The sequence below is a fragment of the Anolis carolinensis genome, unplaced genomic scaffold (genome assembly GCF_035594765.1).
Source record: "Anolis carolinensis isolate JA03-04 unplaced genomic scaffold, rAnoCar3.1.pri scaffold_10, whole genome shotgun sequence".
NCBI classification, from domain to species: Eukaryota; Metazoa; Chordata; class Lepidosauria; order Squamata; family Dactyloidae; genus Anolis; species Anolis carolinensis.
The window spans coordinates 13059721-13083302 of record NW_026943821.1 but is presented as its reverse complement, the minus strand read 5'-3'; the positions used below and the strand labels follow the sequence as shown (position 1 = coordinate 13083302).

Genomic DNA, 23582 nt, shown 5'->3' with positions numbered 1-23582 from the left:
AAACGTCAGGAGAGAATGCTTCTGGAACATGGCCACACAGCCCGAAAGACATACAACAACCCTGTGATCCCGGCCATGAAAGCCTTCGACAACACAATTTCCTGTTTGATTAAGTTATTATCTAATCTCCAATTTAAAGGTTTCTTTTTGTAATTTATGTTCATAGTCATTGGGCAGTGGTCTGAAAGATCGTGTGTTAGAATTTTTATTTCTTCTACTTTAGATTCCAAACTTTTAGATGTCCAGATCATGTCAATTCTGGACCATGAATTATACCTATTAGAATAAAATGTAAAATCTTTTAGCTTAGGATTGCGCATTCTCCAAATATCATCTAAATCATATTCTTCTTTTAATTGTAAGAAATTTTTTGGGAGAGAGTTGTTGGTTTTTTCCTTTTTCTTCATCGATTTATCCAAATTGTTGTCTAAAACTCCATTAAAATCTCCAATAATTACAATGTGGTCGAATTCCGTCTTCCCAATTTGATTTCTTAATAAACTGACAAATTTTCGCTTAGGGCCATTTGGAACATAAATGTTACAAATTAAAAGTTTTTCAATACCTAAATCAATTTTTACTGCAATTATCCTTCCTTCCTGATCTTTAAATTCCTCTTCAGATTTAATTTTTTCATCTATATATAAAGCCACCCCATGTTTTTTCTTTTTATCTAGGGAATGGTAAACTTTTCCTAATTTAATATTTGTTAAATATTTTGAATGTTTCTGGGCAATATGGCAATTATGGAGAATAATATTATAATTTTTCTTACCTAAATAATTATAGATTCTCTGTCTCTTAATGGGTGAATTCAGTCCATGCCAACGTGAGTAGATCAATACGTACTGCTCCGGTAGGAAGATAACGGCACTCCATGCAGTCATGCCGGCCACATGACCTTGGAAGTGTCTACAGACAACACCGGCTCTTCGGCTTAGAAATGGAGATGAGCATCAACCCCCAGAGTCAGATATGACTGGACTTAATGTCAGGAGAAACCTTTACCTTTACCTTTAATAAGATAAACATCTCATTTACCAGAAAATAACACCCCTCTTTGTGGCTTTCAGGTTCTATTTTGCACCAACACATTTGAGAAGCCTTTATTTCTTTCTTTCCCTTCTGTTGATTGCAGGAACATAAAGAATGGCCCTAGTGCTACCATGTGGACAACAGAGCGGCCCAAATCAGACCCAGTCCTTCTATCCACATTGCCCTGAGGATGTGGAGTTACTTGAGAGTTTCAGGCAAACTTTGGCACATTCTCCATTTTTTTCTAATGTGAGATAAATGGGCTTATCTAACTAATTAACCCTGAAGTAGAAATGCGGTGCATATATTTTTATGTGTTTCTCTCTCACACACAGGTACACAATGTAATAAACATAGATGGCAATAACTATTAAAATAATTTGAATGGCCTTTTCTAAAGCAGTGTTGATAATATCATTTCTCAACATTGGTAAAGTAATTATCTGAAGTAATTCATGTGCCTAGGTTACTACATGTCTTACTGCAAAAGGTTTCCAATAAAGAGAAATAGAGGAAGGGAAAGGATAAATAAATACAAGTCACAGGGAACACCATCCTTAAATTTGTGTGTGTGTGTGAGAGAGAGAGAGAGAGTGAGAGAGACTGAGACAGACTCGTTTCAAAATTCAGCTTGTTAGTTTATTAAAGATTAGATAAATTTCTCATCCTTTTTGAAAGGTGGGGACACTGATCAAAATCCAGGTGCTGGCATGGTAGTGATGTGCTAAATAGCATTCTTTGGGAATAAAATAAAAAATAAATTAAAAAAAATTGGGAATAGCTTTTTTCTCATTGTTAGGAAATCCAGAATAACATAAGCAAATAAAAGAGGGCTGGATATTTGACTTTTAAAAATTTCTACAAAGAATAAAATCAAACTTTTCTTGGCACAATTTTGCATTGTTTGAAAATCATCATCATCATTGTTATTTATTATCCTTTTTAATGCAGCTCAGTCTGCATTTTATATATAGTGCAATTCAAACTGCATTACAAGGCAGTGTAGATGGGGTCTCAGACGAACCCATTAGAATGTTTTCTTGGCAAGTTTACCTTTTCCTTTGCCTCCCTCTGAGGCCAAGAGAGTTGCCCAAAGTCACCTTGTGGGTTTCTATGGCTTGGCCAAGGATTCCAACCCTAGTTTCTAGAGCCATAGTCCAATGCTCAAACCATCATACTAGCTCTCTTAATTAAAATATTAAAGCAAATAATATTGAGGATCACATCTCCAGTTTCTCAAGTGTATTCTTGCTATGCTTTATCTAGAATTCATTGTCTTGGAATTGTGGTAGAGGAACATACACTCCAACATACACTCTGACTATATAGATTGGAATCTAATCAATATGCTGAACATATTGCATGGTGTCCAAGTCCTTTTCTGGCAAGAGAACCTGCAGAGTCCATCATAATCTAATATCACTGTAGTTGTGAATGTGGATGTTTGCCACTATATGGACTTCTTCTCCTCACACACCAGAGCTTCAGTCAGAACTCTTTGGGTGTTGTCGGTAGCATTGGATACAAATTTCTTTAAAATGAGGTAGGTGGAAAGAAGTGAAATTCCTCCTGACAGTAGGTATCCATAAAGTGGGAAGTGCCGATGGTGGTTATAGTCTCCTATTATCACCACGGCTCTTACCAATTCTGCAAAGCCCCATAGAACCACAGAGGTGAATGACAGGGGCTTCATTACTGCTTTAAAGGTGGCTGCTGTCTTCCCAACCAGCTGAGAAAGATCTGTGAGGGATGGATCATCTAGGCCAAAGTTACGATAACACCAGGAGTGGACTTTTCTGGCAGGGAAGTAGGAAAGGCCTGGGATTGGAATAGCAGCAAAAATCCACAACCAAAGGGCTCTGGTTAGAATCTGCTTCTTCATAGCCATTTTCTTGTTGTTCAAGACTGGCAGGTAGATGCTGGGCAAATTGAGCAGAAAAGCTTTCCTTCTCAGCCCTAAGAGATCACTCTTCAGCTTTTCCCAAAGAAGGGGAAAATCAAAGCGGCTGGTTTCATAACTGGACACTAGAAAGACTTGTGGATTGGCCACTCCTTCTCTTCGCAGTCCCTCATGGCAATCGTCCTTGATTCTCAGGAGAATCTTCTCCTCATTATAATCTGAAGGCCTCTGCCTCTTGGATGCTTCCAGATCAAGGTCTATGTTGCTACGCACAAAGTAAAACTTCTTGCTCATTCCTTGGATCTCATTGACCAGGTCAGCGTGAATGGTCCGGAAACGCTGGGCACCAACTATGATGAAGAAATCAAAGCGATTCAAGTCAATCTTGGCAAAAGTATCTTCACCAAAAAATGCTGCTCCTTTTCCTGGGAGATCCCAAAAAATGACCTTTAGAAGATGTGGATGTGGGAAAGCCTTGACGTCTACTGTTGTTGTCTGTATGCCTGTCTCAGCAGCTCCTGGATCACCTGCATGTAAGCCCAGCATGGCATTGATGAAGGAGGACTTTCCAGAGCCTGGCTCTCCTGCTACAGCAATGTTGAGTGGCACTTCGCTGAAATACTGCAGTGGTTTTCCAACCACATTAGACACAGCATCTGTCAGCCTCCCTTCATAAACGGCTGCCTTGAAGTCTTCCATCGCCATGGGTCTTGCTGTGGGAGGAGGGAGGAAAGAAGCAAGAGGAGTTTTTAATACATCAAACAATGTAAAATAATCACCTTCATTTTTGCTAATTGTGATGATTATTGTAAAAATAGCTTGCATTGTTTAAATTTTTCATCACTTGCATTAAGCTTTTGGGGGAAAATATCATACAAATGGAGTCCTCTATGGTGCAGCGGGTTAAACCGCTGAGCTGCTGAACTTGCTGACCAAAAGGTCGGCAGTTCAAATCTGGGGAGTGGGGCGAGCTCCTGCTTTTAGCCCCAGCTTCTGCCAACTTTGCAGTTTGAAAACATGTAAATGTGAGTAGATCAATAGGTACTGCTCCGGCGGGAAAGTAATGGCGCTCCATGCAGTCATGCCGGCCACATGACTTTGGAGGCGTCTATGGACAACACAGATTCTTCAGCTTAGATGAGTACCAACCCCCAGAGTCAGACACGACTAAACTTAATGTCAAGGGAAAACCTTTACTTTTACCTGTCATACAAATATTACACAAATATACAAATATTACACTTGAGTCAATCTTGAGCAAAAATGCTGCCTGCCAGCCTTGGGCTGGGAAGCTGTTTGTAGCACATGCAGGCACACATCAATCTTATGTCTGTGTATGTTGCGTTTTGGTGAATATCCAGGCTAGAATTCTCTTCCTTCCTCTGTGCCAACTAAAACCATCCTGACTTTCTGTAAAGCCACTGAAGCTTGGCATGGGGAAAAATGAGAGAGGACAGGTACAAAGAAGTATCTGTCTATGTCCCTGTACCCAGATGCAAAATTATTACCCTATATGTAAAGCTCTAATTTAGTTAAATAATCAATTCCCAAAACCTGGGTCGACTTATCCATGGGTCACTGTGACAAATGCCATACAATTTTCCCAAATACATCTTCCTGGAGGCGCCTCCGGGCTCCGCAACTCCCTTCCTAGTGAGCTTAGACTGGTGCTCTCCTTCGTACTTTCATAGGTAGGGCTGTATTATTATTATTATTATTATTATTATTATTATTATTATTATTATTATTATTATTATTATTACATTTTCTGTTTTACCTATATTGTTCAATTTACAATTTGTTATTTCCACATTTAACATATTAATTATATAATTACACCAATTTGTCAGAGTCCACTTTGTTTTATGTTTCCAACCTCTCACTAAAACAATTTGCGCAAAAGTTATTAATTTGTCAACCACTCTTTCCTTTTGCATATTATACATTCCTGATATCCTTGCATGTAATACATTTCTATTGGCTATTATTATTTAATAATGATAGATTTAGCATTCTATTAATTTCTCCTTCAATCGTTCTCCAATATGCCTGTACCATATTATTATGTGATTAAACACACCTCTTTATTCACAGCCATGCCAACACCTGTCCTTTACCCCTGGTAAAGGTAGGACTGTTGTTGTGTGCCTATAAGTCATTTTAGACTTAGGATGACCCAAATCTAAAGTTTAGGGTGAGGGCCAGGTAAATGACCTTGGAGGGTCGCATCTGGCCCATGGGCCATAGCTTGGGGACCTCTGATCTAGGTGGAGTTTAGAAACCTTTTACTGTTGCTAATTTTTTGACTGTAGTATTGAACTAAGGGGACCCCAATGGGGGTTGGGATCCATAGTATAAGAAGCAATGCTCTAGAGCACATGGGGAGTTGTTTGGGGGGCTTCCTGGTACGGTATAGGGCAGTTCAAAATGAAACACATTTTTTTGCAAAATTTTGTTGGATTTCATTTTGACCCCTCCAGGGGATCCAGGGAACTCCAAACATTGTGGAAATGCTATCTGCATGCTGTGCCCCAGAGATATTTTGGGCATTCTGGAGTTTTTTCACCTTTGGGGTCCAGGGGAATGGGGGGATCACAAAAAAGGTCCTAGAGACAGCATACCGTCTGCACTAGTTCTGATTGAATAGCTCTGCCTCTGCTGTGCTCTCTACGACACCTATCCCTTGCTTTTTATTTTAAGACATAGCCTTTTGTACCACAGAAGTCTGGAAAGAATTCAAGACTGGTCATGCTCAAAAGAAGAAGGAAATTTTTTTTACCTGCGGCTGAGGGAATGCTAAGAAGCTGAACTATTTCTTCTTGAGTTTTTCTGTGTTCTCTTTCTGTTCCTCTCTCGTTGTGTGTGGCTTTTCTACAATCAGCTTTGCCTGAATGAAAGTGAAAGTTAAAGCACCGGCACATAACTTGGCTCTTGTGGGAAGTCCCTAACTTGAGCAACTTGAGCAGTCACTGACAAAGGAAGCTAAAGGTTTTGTGAGTTGCAAAGATCCAAATTTTCAGGCTATTGAGAAAATGATCTATATCCAGAGATGGGCAAAGATCAAACTGTGCCAACAAAAAAAAGGATTGTTGGTGAAAATATCTTTAGTTGGTCGAGATGGACAAAATGACCATTTTGATCAAGAAAAGAAATCCCTAGCCATCTTTTTTTTAAAGGCTGAATATGTTTGTTAATTTTCTCAAGGTTAACTGGAGGTATTTTCTAACCTTGCCTTTTGATAGGTAGGAAAGAGAAGCATTTGGGGGATGCCTGGCTCGACAGCAGTACATGTGAAAAAGATCTTGGGGTCCTCGTGGGGAGGAAGGTGAACATGAGCCAAGAATGTGATGCAGTGGCTAAAAAATGCATCAATTGGCCTGCATCAATAGGAGTCTAGTGTCTAGATCCAGGGAAGTCATGCTACCTCTCTATTCTGCCTTGGTCAGACCACACCTGGAATCACACCCTGTCCAGTTCTGGGCACCACAATTGAAAGGAGATGCGGACAAGCTGGAATGTGTCCACAGTAGGGTGACTAAAATGATCAAGGGTCTGGAGAACAAGCCCTATGAGGAGCGGCTTAAAGAGATGGGCATGTTTTAGCCTGCAGAAGAGAAGGCTGGGAGGAAACATGATGAGGGCCATATATCATGATGTGAGGAGATGTCATAGGGAGGAGGGAGCAAGCTTGTTTTCTGCTGCCCTGGAGACTAGGACGTGGATCAATGGCTTCAAACTTCAAGAAACGAGATTCCACCTGAACATTAGGAAGAACTTCTTAACTGTGAGAGCTGTTCAGCAGTGGAACTCTCTGCCTTGGAGTGTGGTGGAGGCTCCTTTTTTGGAGACTTTTAAACAGAGGCTGGATGGTCAGGGGTGCTTTGGCTCAGGTAGTAATACATGGTCAGACCCATGTCTTTGGCTCAGGCTTTAGTAATACATTGCCACTTTCTTCCCTTGCCCCCCCCCCCCCCCAGGCTCTGGAATATCCTGCCAAAGGAGATTAGTCAAGCCCCTACTCTGTCCTCCATTCGCAAGGAGTTGAAAACCTGGTGGTTTCGGCGGGTCTTTGAATAATCTTCTCTGGTGTACCACCAACCCCTGGCCCTGAAACATGCTGTACAAGGATAATCTATCCCTAATAACGGACCATGTCAACCCATCTGATTATATATTCTTGTTCCTCCGGGTTGTTGTGATTGTTTCTTATGGTCTTCACTGTTTTACTAGTTGTATAGGTTTTTAATTTTGTTTTAATAATGTTTGTATGGTGCTACTTATGTAATGCATGTTGCTATTTTTATGCTTGTAAACCACCCTGAGTCCATTTGGGGAGAGAGGGCGGTATATAAATAAAGTTTTTTTTTACTTACTTCAGCCTTCAAAGCCCAAATTATCCCTATTGCCTATAGAACCAATGTATGCAATTTCTTCTTTTGCATCTTTCCCCTCGCTATCCTTTTCAGCCCAGTGTTCAGAATTAGGAAAGTTATGAGTGACATTTTCAAGGACCACAGCTCTATATTAGCTCTATACTTACAGTTTGTAAATAGAAACACATTACTTTCTCTTTAATCAAAACTAATCAGAATAGGTAATATTTATCACACAGTCATATACTCTGCCTCTGATGCCCGTTACTACTGGTTCCTATGGGTACTACCACAATGCACATAGTCCTTTTCATAAGTAATCCATAGGCACCTGTAGGCAAAGGATCCACCAACAAACACCTTTTCTAAAATGGGGAAACAATCGACTCTATTCATGCGTTATTTCTCAGTGTGCATCAGAGGCAAGGTTTCTGATGCATGATGGTACACCTGTCTATATATCATTGGCAGCTTGTGTTCTGTTAACAGATGGTGGAGTTTGTATTGAAGGGTTTCCTATTGAAAGAAGTGGATAAAGAGATTGTGGGGTTTGTTGCCAGAAGTGAATTTAAAAGGTGTGGGGTTCTACACATATACGTATGTATTCCATTTATTGACATTTACTGCTTCCCTTTGGATGTTGCTGCCATATTGAATTTTCTTAAATACTGTAATACCAGAATTCCACTTCCCTGCGATTGTTTCCTTTTCTTAATTTCCCCAGAACTGCATTTCTCCATTTAGATGGAAGTCATGAACTTGTTATGGCTGTGCACCATCTTACCAGACCTTTGTCTCCTTACTGTGTCTCTTCTCCAAGTAAATCCTTGCTAGCACCATCGACATCACTTTGCAAGAACTGGCCCACTGACAACAGCTGACTGTTTTAGACCTCCTTCCCAGTTAGACAGGAGAAGGTCTAGAATGGTGAAGCAGTTAGTTTTTTTTAAAGAGATTGGTTCCTTTTTTTTAAAAAAAGTTAAAGTATAGTACTCATATTGTCCCGTGGATAAATTAAGGCTGGTTTTTGAGGTTAATTTCTTGACTAAAAGGTTTAGACTTATACATAGGTATGTAGAGGAGCCCCGGTGGCGAAGTGTGTTAAAGCACTGAGCTGCTGAACTTGCAGACCGAAAGGTCCCAGGTTCAAATCCCGGGAGCGGAGTGAGCGCCCGCTGTTGCTCCAGCTTCTGCCAAACTAGCAATTCGAAAACATGCCAATGTGAGTAGATCAATAGGTACCGCTCCGGCGGGAAGGTAACGGCGCTCCATGCAGTCATGCCGGCCACATGACCTTGGAGGTGTCTACGGACAACGCCGGCTTTTCGGCTTAGAAATGGAGATGAGCACCAACCCCCAGAGTCGGTCACGACTGGACTTAACGTCAGGGGAAACCTTTACCTTAATAGGTATGTAGAATGGTTTCAAATGTATTTTGATGTATTTAGGCATTAGTATATATGTTTTCATATATTTTCTCTTCCCTTATTGTAATTTTCTTTTTCTCCTATTCTTTCCTTAGTTTGAAGGATTGAAGTATTTTTGACATTTTTGTATTGTACAAACTGAAAATTAATAAAAATGTATGATATCAAAACTGTGACAAATACAGATGAAGAAAAGGAAAGAGATATTCAAACATAGACGCATAATGTTGGTTTCCTGAAAATTGCAGATACCCAGAGGAATCCCAAGAAGCGAAGACTTTGGTACAGTCTGGAGAAGTATACGAGAATTCAGGTAAACCATTTTTCTGATTCAGCATTGTACTCCTTAACGGGAAATTGGAGGCAGCCCAACTTTCTCTTCCTGACCTCTCTCTCCCACCTCATAATGTTGGTCAAATAACTGATTTAAAATAAACGATGAGTTAGGTTTCGTTTTCTCCTAAATGAGGTGTTTGCAGTAAGTGGAGTTGCAGTAAGCTCTGAGCCTATATTTGTCTTGTCTTTGTTCTGTGTTAAAAGGCATTGAATGTTTGCCTATCTGTGTAATGTGATCCGCCCTGAGTCCCCTTCGGGGTGAGAATGCTGTAAATAAATAAATAATAGCACCATAATAAATGAGTAATAAACAACATGGCATACCTAATAAACAGATTAGGTTATCTGTTCAATCTGAAATTGATAAGCCCCATTTGAACTGTGCTGCATTCCCAGTAGCCAGAAACTACAAGAAATACAGAGTTTAGTTCCCAAAGACCAACACAGTAGAAACTTCTGTTAGTGGAGCTGTAGTTGAGCGCTTTCAAATAACAACTCCCAAACTTTTGTCCTTCAGATGTTTTGGACTTTGGGTGATAAAATCCCTGGCCATTAGCCGAACCGGGGAGAGGAGGGGAACACATGGGTGTTGAAGATAAAATACCTGAAGGACCAAAAAACTTTTTTTTTAGTGTCAGGAGCAACCTGAGTTGCTTCTGGAGTGAGAGAATTGGCCATCTGCAAGGACGTTGCCCAGGGGACGCCCGGATGTTTTGATGTTTTACCATCCTTATGGGAGGCTTCTCTCGTGTCCCCGCATGGAACTGGAGCTGATAGAGGGAGCTCATACGCGCTCTCCCCGGGTGGGATTCGAACCTGGCAGCCTTCAGGTCAGGAACCCAACCTTCAAGTCACAAGGCTTTTATCCCCTAGGCCACCGGAGGCTCCACCAAAGAACTGACTGATCTCCAATCAAGGGTCTGTGATGTCTCAGGCACCTTTGGCCCCTGACCCCGTAGCCATTGCTGACCAAACTGAGGAGGATTTGGGTTTTTTCCCCAAGTGAGCAAGATTCAATTCCTTTCCAGATGTCTCCTGTTGACATTTCTGTGCCAGAGCCAATTAAGGATGCCCTTGAGATGGTGCTGGCTCTCTCCGGATCTCTGGAGGAATTACTGTTTGGTCAAAGGGCTTTTCTGAAAACAGACCGCTCTCAAAGGCAAAGTTTAAGAAGAAGTGTCAGATTAGCAGAGCGAGGCGATTGTGGCTAAACCCAGTTCTCTTGGGAAGAATTAGGGAGGCAGGCACCTGGCGTGATGTTTTGGCATTTCAGTTTTCTTGGGAAGTATTGGGGAGTCAAGCACCTGTTTGGGGGAGCTATGAACTTCATTAAAAGTTTTGCGCTGAGAATATTCTGTGCGGTGTCAACTTAATTTCTGACTGGGAAGCATTGTTGTCTCTTGTTCCTGATTTCCAAGCGGCCTGACGGTATGCTTACTTTGGAGTAGACCTGGTGTTGGTTTACCTTCTTGCCACGTTGGGACTGCGTTTCAGCTCCTGAACATCTAGTTTTGCCATGCCCTGCAATCCGGATTTGGACATTTATTCTAAAGGACTTTTCTTGCTCCCTGCTCCTTTCCCTACTCAAAACTCAGACGGAGTTTGAGTGTGTTTCGGTTTTTGGATTTTGAACTCTAATACTGGACATAAGACTTTGTTTTATTGGACTAAAATTGATCTTTTCTGGAAGGTCAATTGATACTTTTACTTTGCTGCTTATTTCCATTTGGAACTTTATTTGCTTTAATAAAGATATTATATTGTTATTGGCTTCTGTGTTGGTTCCCAGTGTTTGTGCCGCCCAGGAGTGTTACAGGGTCCTGCCTTTTAAAGACTTTAATGTCTTATTGAAAGGAATCTGAAAAAATGCAACACAACCCCATGTGACAAGCAATTTTTGGTACTGTTCCATTATCTGGGCGGAGGCCAAAAGGAGGCACAAGACAGAGGATAGTCTATTTTACGGGGTAGGTAGGTTGAAGGAATAAAATCATTTCCCTCTGTTTTCTGGTTATTCTCCCCACCTATGTTGTCCAAACAAACGTTCTTTATGACATGGGAAGTGACAGGTTTGGGGGAATAACCAGCAAAAACGGGGAAGATGGTTTTCCTCCTTTTGAGAGGGACGTGCGTTTAAAAAGAATTTTCAAAGATACTTGTAATGGCTATAAGTCCCATAAGTTTTGATTGACCTAAGTTGCAAAAGGCCTATGTTTGAGGAAGGCCTGCACTTGAGAGAAAATGCTGATGTTTGGGAAAAGAGTTGTCCCAGAGAAAAGAAGTTACTTTCAAATAATAACAATACATCAAGTCAGAACCGGTTCCCAGTAATATGAAAGCACTATTGTCTAAAGAATTACATGTTGTTACAGCATAGAAAACCAATGGGATTGCATGATGGTCAAGATGCTTGTGACGTAGACAACATTAGACAAATGGGGTAAATGATCTTTGTAAGCCAATAAGGATATGCTTGATAACTTCTGTGTGGTGATAAAAACCTTGCAACCATTTTGGAAATTGGGACAAATCCTTTGATTGCATGTATGCATGTTTTTGTCTCATTGCTATGGCCACGTAATAAATAGTTATTTTGCAGTTTGAAGATCCAGCTTTTGTGGTGTTTTTCCTCGCCCTCTTCACAGAAAAGGGGCCTCCTGCTTTTGACTTTGGATTAAGAGGAGTATTTTTACATCTTTTACAACCTTGCCCCTTCACTTTAACCCCCTCCCATAAAATGGACTAGCCTTCTTTGCCTAGGTCCCCTTTTGGAGTCTGCCAGAATAATAGAACAGTCCCCATTTTTCCTCCAAGTTCAATTGGTGCTGCATATTGGAAAAGAAATCAGATGGAGGTATTGCTCTCTTTATCCGTGGGCATTAAACTTTCTTTTTTGTTATCCAAGAGATAATTTCCTTGTTCTTAGTGGAGGTAGATAAGTATATAGCTCCTCCAACTGCTTGGGGGGAGGGGGTGGATGCTGATGTTCAACAAAACTTCTTTCCTCCTGACATGACTGAGGTGTGTTGTAAATGTTGGGAGTTCACCCCCACACTGTTCAAGTCTCAAGTCCTCAATGGGGAACATAGTTTAGCTAGCTTATGTTTGCAAATCCATTACAACTTGTACCCTCAGTTCGCTTCTGACATGAGAAATAAAATAAAATAGCTTAGAAAAGGCTAAGGTTTTCCCTTCCCCCATGTCTCCTATATGACAGTTGGGAATGTATCTATTTCTTCTCTCCTCTCTGTTCTTACTCTCATTCTGATTGGTTGTGTAAAATGGGTACTTTTCTACTGAAAGCTTTACTTTCACTTTTTACATCTTTGTAAGAGTATGAGCTGTGTGCTGTGAGATCTCTCTCTGTGTATGTGACAGAGAGATATAGTGCTTGGTGTTTTTCCCTCTCTTTGAAACCTTGGAAGAGATGGGTGATAGAGTAGCTCAGACCCAATTCTTTGATTATCAAGAAAGGCAGTTATTCTTTATTATTGTAAATAAACCTTTTGTGATTTTTAAAGATTGGATTTTTAAAGATTGGACTCTGCATCTTTGCCTGCCTGAGCTCTGAATTCCTTACAGCCTAATCCCACTGCACATCGCGTTCCGCTGGCTAAAGAGCTGAATACTCAGCTTTTGTTTCCTGTTTGATTTTAGGGTAGTTTTCCCTATCAGGAAATTCCCTCCCTTCCCTTCCTTGATGGGCGGGCAATACCAATGTTGATATATAGCCTACAAAATCAAGCAAACAAGTGGACTTTCATCAGATCAAAAGATAGCAGCAAAGAGTTTATAAGTGCAGGAAAGGAAAGCCATCCTAACAAGTTCACAAACACATTGAAATTAAACAGGACTACTGTTTCTTCTGCTCTTCCAAAAGGTAAGTCGTTCTCCCTTTTGGTTTAAGCTCCAACTCTTTCAGTGTGCGTTTGAATAGCCACCAACATGATAGACCCGATCACCAATACATTGCTTCTTAGCACTTTATTCCCTTCCTACTTTACCCTATCAAATATTATACCAGTTGACTCTCTGACACTTGATCATGCACTTTATTAAAAAGCTTTGAAATCGTGTATTTTTATATGCCCAACCTCTTTTTATCTTTAGTGGCTGATGTTTGTATCTACCCCATTTTGTTTGGTTATTATGTGTTTTATTGTATGTTGTATGTTGAGTTATGTTTTAACTGCTTATTTTATTTTATTTTATTATTGTATCATTGTTTTTAGCTCTAGATACTTGTTGTAATTGTTCTTTTTTGGTTCTGTTTTGGGCTTGGCCCCATGTTAGCCGGCCCGAGTCCCTTCGGGGAGATGGTGGCAGGATAGAAAAATAAAGTATTATTATTATTATTATTATTATTATTATTATTATTATTATTATTATTATTATTATAAGTTTTCTCCACTTCTTTTCCTGAATGTCTGTGCTCCTACTCCACCCCAGTACAGAATTAAACAATTCTATCATCACTTCTGCGCTTTTCAGAGTACACTCAGGCCACCAATATTTACAGATCACTTATTTTGTAGCAATTGTTTAATTAGCTCTACCTTCTCACCTCAATCTGTCTGCTGTCCAGCTCTTCACTGCAGTCTTTCCAACAACACCAGTCCCTTACTCCTTTCCCTACCTTCCCATTGAAGCAATCCCCAGATTTGAAACTCCTGTCTTGCCCCCCTGCTTACCTTTCCACGGAAGCCTAATCCAGACTTGAAAACCCCTTTGTTTCTGCCTTCTCCATATTCCATTGCACATCATCCTGTCACAATCCTCTCCCATTCCCCACTGATGTATCTTCTTCCCTGTTGTTTCCTTTGGCTCCCCACCACCACCTTCAATTTAGGTTGACACTTGTGTTGGGGTGCCAGTCTATCTCATGAGCAGAGGACGAGAAAGAGTGAAAATGATGATGGGGCAGAGAAGGGTTTGGCATAGAAGTGCTGAGCCTGATATGTAAAAGTGTGTTGCTTTCAGAAAGTAATACAAATAGAATTTACTTGTTTGAATTGGATTTATTTCTTATACAAATGGAACGACAAGATCATGAGCTGTAAGGAACATTTGAACCATAAGGAACATCTTTGTTTTTGCCAATTTATCAGGCTCTGAGAAGAAGGTTTATGAGAACCTAACTATGGGTCAATAGCAGATCGCGTGGTGGATAGGTTGGAGACTGTGCAGAGAAGGAACCTGGGAATATAGTAGGTCTTGTTGAGTTTGGTTTGGTGAACTTGTGTCCCATATATAAATTGGCAATGTCTAGGTTTGCTTTTAGGATTTTTTTTAAAGTATACACAAGCTGACGATGGTTGAAGTAATGCAGACTCTGTGAACACAGATGGCTGATTGCACTAACTTCCTCAGTGACCAAAAAAAGATATATACAGGTTAGCAAAACTTGACACATTAGCATTAGTATACAGCAGGGGTTCCCACCGGATGGAACCAGCCCCCCAAGGTTGTTTACCTGGCTCCCACTCAAAACTTCAGACTACTGGTGTCATCACCCTCTTCTTGCTCCTTAACTCTCCTTTCCATTCCTTTCCTCTCTCTATCTCCCCCAAAACAGAGATAATTCTCTCCACCCGCTCTTGCTTCTTAATTCTCTTTTCCTTTCCTTCCACTCCTCTCTGTGCGCTCTCTCTCTCTCTCTCTCTCTCTCTAAAACCAGGGGGTGGGGGTAGGATGGTTTGGGGGAGGAGGTTATCTTCTCCACCCCTCTTGCTTCTTTAATCATTCTTTCTTCTGCTCTGCTCTGCTCTGCTCTGCTCCTTTCCACTTTCTATCTCCTTATAAAACAGAGGGATCATTTATTGGGACAGTTCCTATCTCTGTTTTATTTCTATTTTTCTACCATAGCACATGGCATTGAATGTGTGCCGTTCTTGTTTTTGAAAGCCGCCCTGAGTTCTTTTGGGGAGAGAGGGTGAGTTAAAAATAAAGGATTATTATTTTTTATTATTATTATTATTATTATTATTATTATTATTATTATTATTATTATTATGCCTCTTACAATTTTTAGACTTTGGCAAAAGACAGCTTCGTGCTTAATTGCTTGATTAGAAATCATATTTATGAAGCATAATGTATAACAATAGAATGCAGTCATTTTTGTCTGTGTGCAAAGCTTCCGAGCTCTGTTTCATAATTCGGAGATTTGTACGATTCGGGACTATGAATCTCCGAATTCCTAATGGAAAAGGACCCCTCCAAAGCATTTATGAATCAAAACAGGATCCTCCAAAACTTTTTGGAGAAATTTGTAAAAGATCTGTTGATTCGGTGCTAAGCCAGCACTGCTGGTGGTAGCTCTCACTTCCTAGAGTGAGTAGAGAGTGAGTGGATAGACTGATTGTTCTGAAACTTGGCAGGCTTGCTGCCATGCTCATGTATCTCACTGTGCCACAATTTGAGTGGATACTCCTTGTAGCTGAAAAAACTGTTAAAATTCCTAGAAGTCAATAGATGAAGGAATGTTTCTGAAACTTTCCAGGATTGATGCCCTGCTTGCATTGTCTCATTGTGAAAGAAATTAAAGATGATACCTTTGTATTTTTTTAAATTGTAAAAACTTAAACATTTTCTTAAAAATTAGTAGATGACCAAAATGCTATGAAACTTGGTAAGCTTAAAGTCATAAATGTTGCCTAGTTTGTGCCAAGTTCCATCCTGATAGCCATAAAAATGACAGAGAAACAAGCTTCGCAATTTCCCTCATTGCCGCTCATGGAACTAGTTTTAACAAAGTAATTACGAAGCTTCGGAGATTCAGATTATGAATCGGAACAGGACCCCTCCAAATTTTTAATAATCGAAGAGGGGGCCATCCGAATCTCTGAAACAAATTACTAATTGGATTTCAGCTGTTTCACACACCTCTAATGTCTATGTCTGTGTATGAAGTATAGTACTATAACTGTGGAATATGAAAGAGCCCCTGGTCTTGCAGCTCCTGGTCTAGCTCTGATGCTGTGGGAAACAGCAGGTTAAAATGTTTCTTCTTCTTCACTCCCGCTGGCCTGGATGCACAGCTCCAGGGCTGTAAAGCTGCTTTTTGGACAAAGGAAAAAGCTAATTTCTTATCTATCCCCAGTAAGCATTATAGACATTGGGAGTAACCTATATGTTAGGTAAATGTTTTTCCCTGACATTAAGTCCAGTCATGTCTGATCCTGGGTGTGTGTGCTCATCTCCATTTCTAAGCAGAAGAGCCGGCGTTGTCCATAGACACCTTCAAGGTCACATAGGCGGCATGAATGCATGGAGTGTCATTACCTTCCTGCCGGAGCGGTACCTATTGATCTACCCACACTTGCATGTTTTCAATCTGCTAGGTTGGCAGAAGCTGGGGCTAACAGTGGGAGCTCACCCCGCTCTCCGGATTCAAACTGTTGATTACATGTTAGTAATAAATAAATTTCCAGTCATAAATGTTGGTGATAAATGATCATAAATGCTCCAGAAAGCAGTTATTGGCTGAAATGCCATCTGAACCTTTTGTGGGATATGTTTAACCACCAGAGTTTTTCTGTTCTTCTTTAGATCACCGGAGTCCTCCAGAACAGCCGACATGGGTTGCAATATTTCACAACCAAAGAGGGCTGGTAAGGAATATGGTAGATGTTTTATGAAGAAATAAGAACTCAAAACTATTATTTATTTGGATGGGGGATGCTTAACAGATGCCAGAGGGCCATTCTACTTTCCTAGTCTTTACTCAATTTACTTCATTTGCGGAAAACTGAGAAAAAAGTGCAGAAATAGTCATGAGGACAGAGGAAAGGAGGGGTAGAACAACACATACCTGGAAGCTGAGGCAACAGCAAACTGCTGTAGCCTCTCCTAGTCAGACTTTTCTTTCTCATTAATACATTTTTCTACCTTTACCGCATTCTTACACTGCATGTGAAATATTGGGTATAGATGGGGAGGGGTTAAATTGATTTTAAGGAGTGTTGCACTTCTGGTTGTGGTAAGGACAAGTAATTTCAAATTCAAGACGTACAGGCCTAATATGTCCACATGTACAATAGTGACATTTTTGCTACTATCACAGCAAATCCAGCTGTGGGGTTAAGGAATGGAGCTCAATATTTATTTATTTACTATATTTATATCCCGCTCTTCTCACCTCGAAGGGGACTCTGAGTGGCTTACAGTATGGCAATATTAAATGCCATTTATATAACAAGTAAAATACAATATATCACTTACATAAAACAAATAGAACATATAAATGCCATAAAACTGTTAAAACGGTTATACTTCGTCCAGGAGTCATCAATTGAGTTGCTACAATTATGCCAGTTCTATATTGCACTGTAAGGATAGCTGTTCCATCTCTCAGGGCTTTCATTTGCATTGTCTCATAGTTGTAGGAAACAGCACCCCCCTTTTTTTTGTATTTCTTCCAGGGTTGCTACAGGTTCAACAGCACCCTGATAGTTAATTATTAACAGAGGTTTGTAACCAGCCTGCAAAGCATTTGCCGCTTTCGGCTTGCAAAAGTATCCTTTTGTTCTTGAGACCGCCCCTTTTTCCTGGAGATGAAATCTCCATTTTGAGAAGCCCTTTTTGCCTTTTTACAGAAGAGAAAAAGAACTCAGATGTGCTTGTGTGGTCAAGCCAGGCCAGCTCAGACAAGCCATCGTAAGTACTAACCTCTTGCCTTTAAAACTGGTTTTGAGTTTAGATAGAGAAAGAACTGCTCTTTCTAAAAATAGTAACTCAGCACTAGGGTAGAAAGTATCCCAGGATTTTTCTGCCATTGGAAGAAGCTCTAACCTCTTCGTCTCCAAGCTAATTTTGAGTTTAGATAGGGAAAGACCAGCTCTTTCTGATAAAGCAACACAAGGTTAGGGTAAAGAGCATCCCAGGATCTCTTCACCTTTGGAGGAAGTTAACCCAGCAGCTAAAAGGAAAAACAAAAGGAACATCTGCATGATTTTATAAGTTGACTGTTTGTATTTGTAACCCCAACAACTTGTGCCAAGCCTGTTAAGAACTTTGAGAAAATAAAAATTCTTGTTTGATGTTCGATTTGAAGTGGCCTTAGTTGCTGGGACTCCTGAGCTTCAAAGTAAGGCCCCTGTAGTTCACCCGGCAAAGAAAGGAGCACATCTTAATTTACTAAAGGTGCCTGGGTGTGACGGCACAATAGCAGTGTAAAATCAGCCAGGACAGGTAAGTGTTGCCCAGCCCTGTGACATTAATCCCAAATCCAGGATCCAGGATCGAGCTTGATCTTCAGGCAGGGCAAGGGGCAAGAAATTGGATATATCTAAGACAAAAAAAGCTCCCTGGACAAGAAAGTAGAGTCAGGTAGCAGTTGTAGCCTAGCCAGGTATGGATCTGAATGCCTCAGAGAAATTTTGCATGTGTGTTCACACAAGCAAATGTGAGAGGCTAAGGAGTTAGCTTGTCAAGTTTCATCCCAATAGCCATAAAAATGATGGAGAAACTAGCCTCACAAGTTTATCCATTAGCGCTAATGGATCGAATCTTACCGAAACAATAACTTCTGATTTTGAATTGTGAATCCATACGCCCCCCCCCCCCAATCTTCCCAAAATTAAACTCAGGGGGAGGGGGGATCCAAATTTTGTAACAAAATCAAAACAGATTTTTGCCATTTTCCACACCTCTAGTGTCTAATAATAATAATAATAAACTTTATTTATACCCCGCCACCATCTCCCCAATGGGGACTCGGGGCGGCTTACATGGGGCCATGCCCAGAACAATACAATATAACGGAATATAAAAAGAACAACAAATCATAACATATTGAACAATACAATAAATGATAATATACATTACAACGCAAAATCAGCAGAACAATAAAAACAAGGGCGGGCCACATGAACACTAAGTTAAAACTCGGGGTGAGAAAAGAAATAAGAATAAAAACCACAAAGAACAGGGTCATAAAATAGTGTCTAGACTCCCTCTGGCATGATCTCACCTCTCTTAGGGGCACTCTGTGTCTTTGCCTGCTTCCTAGGCCAGCAAACCTCTGGCTTCCCCAGAGATAAATCACTCCCTGGGCTTTGGGGTGCAATAAAAGTACCCCTCTGTTTGTCTCCACTGAGCTCCCTCCTTTCTTCTGCTGCTACTGAGAAGCTGCACCTGAATCACTTCCGTTTAGTGACTGGCTACCTGACTGTCTCACTTGCAGACCGTCCCCTCACCTGCAGGATCCAAAACCTTCTCCTTAACTCTCTACTGTGACCCCAAGATGGATTAACATTTAGAGCAGGCTTGGAGCTGACCTAAATTTCATCCCTCCTATTGCTCAATGGTTAGAAAACCACAGGGTAAAAGAATAGAGGAATACACACTGTGCTCCCCATTCTCAGCAACTTTAAGGGCAGGAATTCATTGAAATGATTTCTAAGAAGATATATATTGGGTTGCACTTTTTAAAAACTATTGATATTTTGACTTTACAAAATCGAAAGAAACAGAACTCTTGCATTTCAGCTTCTGAATGTCTATTAAATGTTTAATGAATTAAAATTTTCATTAATACATAGATTCACTGTTTCCAACTGAATTACCATATATATTCGAGTATAAGCTGACCCGAATATAAGCCGAGGCACCTAATTTTACCACAAAAAACTGGGAAAACTTATTGACTCAAGTATAAGCCGAGAGTGGGAAATGCAGCAGCTACTGGTAAATTTCAAAAATAAAATTAGATACCAATAAAATTACATTAATTGAGGCATCATATATTCATATATAAAATTAATGTATACATATAGGAACAGATATACAGGTATGTGGAAATCTCTAGTTATCTAAATTTACATAGGATTTTGCAAAGACCTGTAAACATATGAGGGGAAAATTCATATATTAATGTATTTGTAGGGGGAACATCTATATAAATATTTAGAAGCTTTGGGGCATGCATTTACCCAAGGAAGAAATGCAAGTAAAGCCCCCCTAAAAAAACCTTTTTCCTCTTTTCTCCTGCCCTTTCCCACCTCTTTTCTTTCTCCCTTTTTCAAACTCTAAAAGTAGCCAGAAAAGGCTTTTTAAAACTTCTCTCCCCCTCCCAAAAAACCCCACCTCATTTTTGTTTCCTTAGGAATAAAAAGAAATTCACACCTTTTGTTGCTCTCTTTTCCCTCCTTCCCTCCCTTTGGACTCATATGTTCTTGCAATAATAGTAGTAATAGTAGTAGTAATAATAATAATAATAATAATAATAATAATAATAATAGTAATGAATCATGCAAATTTGCAAGAATATCTTTTTTTCTTCCCCTTATGCCCATGCAATCTGTCTTGCAAGGGTTTCTCTCACATTCTCCTTTCGCTTTTGAAAACATTTGCTTCTTGTCTCTGTCTCTCTCTCTCTCAAAAAAATATAAGATAACCAGGCTGGGAGGAGAAGCAGAGGAGGGAGGTTTTGGAAAAGAAAACATACTGTGGCCTCCAGGCTCCGCTGCTGGCTTGACCTTGACCCGAATATAAGACGAGGGAGGCCTTTTCAGCTCATAAATAAGGGCTGAAAAACTCGGCTTATCTTCGAGTATATACGGTATTGTTATGCTCTTGCTTTTGTGTTGCCAAGTCAAATATTGATTCAATAACTTTTTTCTTTTCTAGAAAATGCACTTTCTGAAATATCATTTTTTGAAGAGATGAGATCAGTTTTAAAAACCATAATTTCTTTACCAAATGCCAAAGAAGACTTAATCCGAAACATAGCTGAGAAATTATGTGAAACTTTTAATGCTGTATCTATTTATGAAGTAGCTCGTGAGTTGGAAAGATCCCTGGAATTGTGGGAAAAAACAGAGCTTCACATTGCAGTCATTGGGGAGACTGGGGCTGGGAAATCTTCTTTCATCAATGCTATGAGAGGCCTAAAGCCTGGAGATGTTGGAGCTGCCCAAGTTGGAGTGACAGCAACAACTTCGAACCCAATCTGTTATGAGAGTCCGAATGATCCGAATGTGAAGTTCTGGGACCTGCCAGGGGTAGGAGCTCCAGAATTTCGATCAAATGATTACCTTGAGAAGGTTAATTTCCACCGTTACGACTTCTTCATTATTCTATGCTCAAAGCGCTTCCGGGACATTCACATTGACCTAGCTCAGATAATTGATAATGAAAAGAAGAAGTTTTATTTTGTGCGCACAAAAGTGGATGAAGATTTGACAAACATGGAAAGGGATTATCCTAGGACCTTCAATGAAGCAAATGTCCTACAAAATATTAGGGATGACTGTAACAGATATTTCCAAGTATACATGGGGAGTTTTATCCCCCAGGTTTTTCTGCTATCCTCTTGCAAATTGGAAAGGTTTGACTTTTACCTTCTGATAGAGAGGCTTGAAGGAGATCTGCCCATACTGAAGAAACTGAAGTTCATCTTGAATCTCCCCAATGTGTCATCTGATATCATACAGCAGAAGAAACAGCTCCTAGAGGGAGAGTTATGGAAAGTTTCTCTGGTGACTGCATGCATAAATGCTGTTCCACTTCCAGATTTTCCTGTGGCTTTCAATGCTAGTTTTTTGCAGAAATATATGGCTGACATGTACAAGAAATTTGGATTGGATGGTGACTCATTAGCTTTGTTGGCCTGGCACATAAACAAGCCTGTAGAAGAGTTGAAGGCTCAAATTAAATCATCACAAGAAGAATACATCAGCACAGATAGTATAATAAAGAAATGTTTCAATATTGTTATGACATTTGTTGTTTTCTGGAACAAATATTTTCCGCTTAGTGTGGTTACTAGTTTAGCTAATGTAGGCTTATCATTTACAAGCACTTCCAGAATGCTCTATAAATTCCTAGATCAAGTGGCTGAAGATGCTGAAAGGGTTTCTAAAGAAGCCCTGAAGCATGTTGAATATGATATCAATAGACCTCTTAACAGAACATGAGAAATCAACTCTTGTCAAGAAACCAGCCAACCTATATGTATATATGCTTTCAGTCATTTGCTTTACTGTGATTTGTAACTCTTGAGAAGTAATAGAAGTCCTCCAGTCATTGACTGGAGTTAAGAGTGTATCACATGGCCAGGGTCACCCAGTGGGTTTTCCATCATCAAACATGGATTCGAACCATGATCTCCATAGTTGTAGTCCAACACTCAAATCACTGTGGCACACTGATTCCCTGTATTGCCAGTATTTTTTTTTATTATATCTGCTTATGTGCTTGTAGAGTTGGTGTGAAAGGAGGCATTGATCAACTTCATTGCCCATAGTTTTCCCAGGCAAGCAAACTACCTTTCTGCTGCCTAGACAACCCCTTCTCCATGGCCATTTAGTGATCAAGCAAGAGGCGGACTGATTGCTTTTTTACAGCAGGATGCACAAAAGAGCACCTTGTCCTATGTACTGTAATATTTTCTGGCAGGTGACACTTGCAGTTTATGTGAAATTGCCAAATCTTTCGACGTGGTCAGTCACAAGTCTCTAACTTTCACAGATTAGGAGATAAATGAATATGCAAATTCTCCAGTTGTGAGGGACACATCTCTGGGCAAGTGGAAAAGGCCTGGTCCAGGATAATTATGCTAATTCCTTTTTTTAAAATGTTGGACATTGTTTTGTCACCATAGATGTATTTATTGGGAATAACAGACAAAGAATTAGAAAACAAATATGGATTACTTCTCCAATACATTTGAACAGCCACAAGAAGACTGTTTGCTCAGATCTGGGAGCAAACTGAAGTAACAAGTATAGAATCATGAACTCTTAAAGTGGCCAAGTTATCTCAGGTTGGCAGGTTAACATGAATTTTGAAGGGGGAAAAAACTCCAATTAATGATTTCATGAAAATCTCAAAGCAATTTATGGCCTTTTTTGTCAAAAGACGAATAATGAGATGATTATGTTTACGAGCTTTAACTCTTCTAGTAGGGTTATTTTTTCAAATCTGTAATGGGAGACCTATACAAGCTTTTATTCTTCTGCAGAAGTTTATTTTAATTATAAAGAAATTTATTTTAATAAGATTGAGGGCCCTGAGCCCCACAATGGATTAATTACTTAGTAGTTCAGTGTTTACGTATAGTGTATCAGTTTTTGTGTTAGATAACATAAGTTTCAAATATATTTTGATGAATTTATTCATTATTATATATTTTTCTTATATTTTATTGTCTCTTTCTTATTGTCATTTTCTTTTACTTTTTCCCTTATTTTGAATACTTTGAAATGTTTTACATTTCTGTATTGTACAAACTTAAAATTAATAAAAATTATGGTACCAAAATTGTGTCAGATCCTGATGAAGAAAAAGAAACAGGATGAAAGGATGCAGAAAAGATATTGAAATATACAGTAGAGTCTCGCTTATCCAAGCTCCGCTTGTCCAAGGTTCTGTATTATCCAACACAGTTTTAGTAGTCAATGTTTTTGTAGTCAATTTTTCAATAAATTGCAAAATTTTGGTGCTAAATTCATAAATACAGTTATCGTGTACTGAACTGCTTTTTCTATCAATTTGTTGTAAAGCATG

The 23582-nt window shown here is 39.7% G+C and overlaps 2 protein-coding genes across 7 annotated transcripts in view; one reads left to right on the top strand and one right to left on the bottom strand.

Moving 5' to 3' along the window:
• Window positions 1–23336, top strand: part of LOC100566463 (interferon-inducible GTPase 5) — a 53390-nt gene extending 30054 nt beyond the window's left edge. Inside the window, exons 1-4 of one of the 6 annotated variants that reach the window (XM_062962067.1) lie at window positions 9012–9048; window positions 16623–16684; window positions 17669–17729; window positions 20703–23336. In XM_062962067.1, coding sequence (XP_062818137.1) covers window positions 17687–17729; window positions 20703–21991 — 1332 coding nt within the window. In that variant the 5' untranslated portion in view covers window positions 9012–9048; window positions 16623–16684; window positions 17669–17686 and the 3' untranslated portion in view covers window positions 21992–23336. The other 5 variants (XM_062962063.1, XM_062962064.1, XM_062962066.1 and 2 more) reach the window with 5 other exon arrangements.
• Window positions 1650–6060, bottom strand: LOC103282448 (interferon-inducible GTPase 5). Its single transcript, XM_008125134.3, has 2 exons — window positions 5715–6060; window positions 1650–3648 (listed from the first exon to the last, which is right to left on the bottom strand). The coding sequence occupies exons 1-2, from the start codon at window positions 5854–5856 to the stop codon at window positions 2486–2488; spliced, it is 1305 nt and encodes a 434-aa protein (XP_008123341.2). The 5' UTR covers window positions 5857–6060; the 3' UTR covers window positions 1650–2485.
• Window positions 23337–23582: the final 246 nt, after the last annotated feature.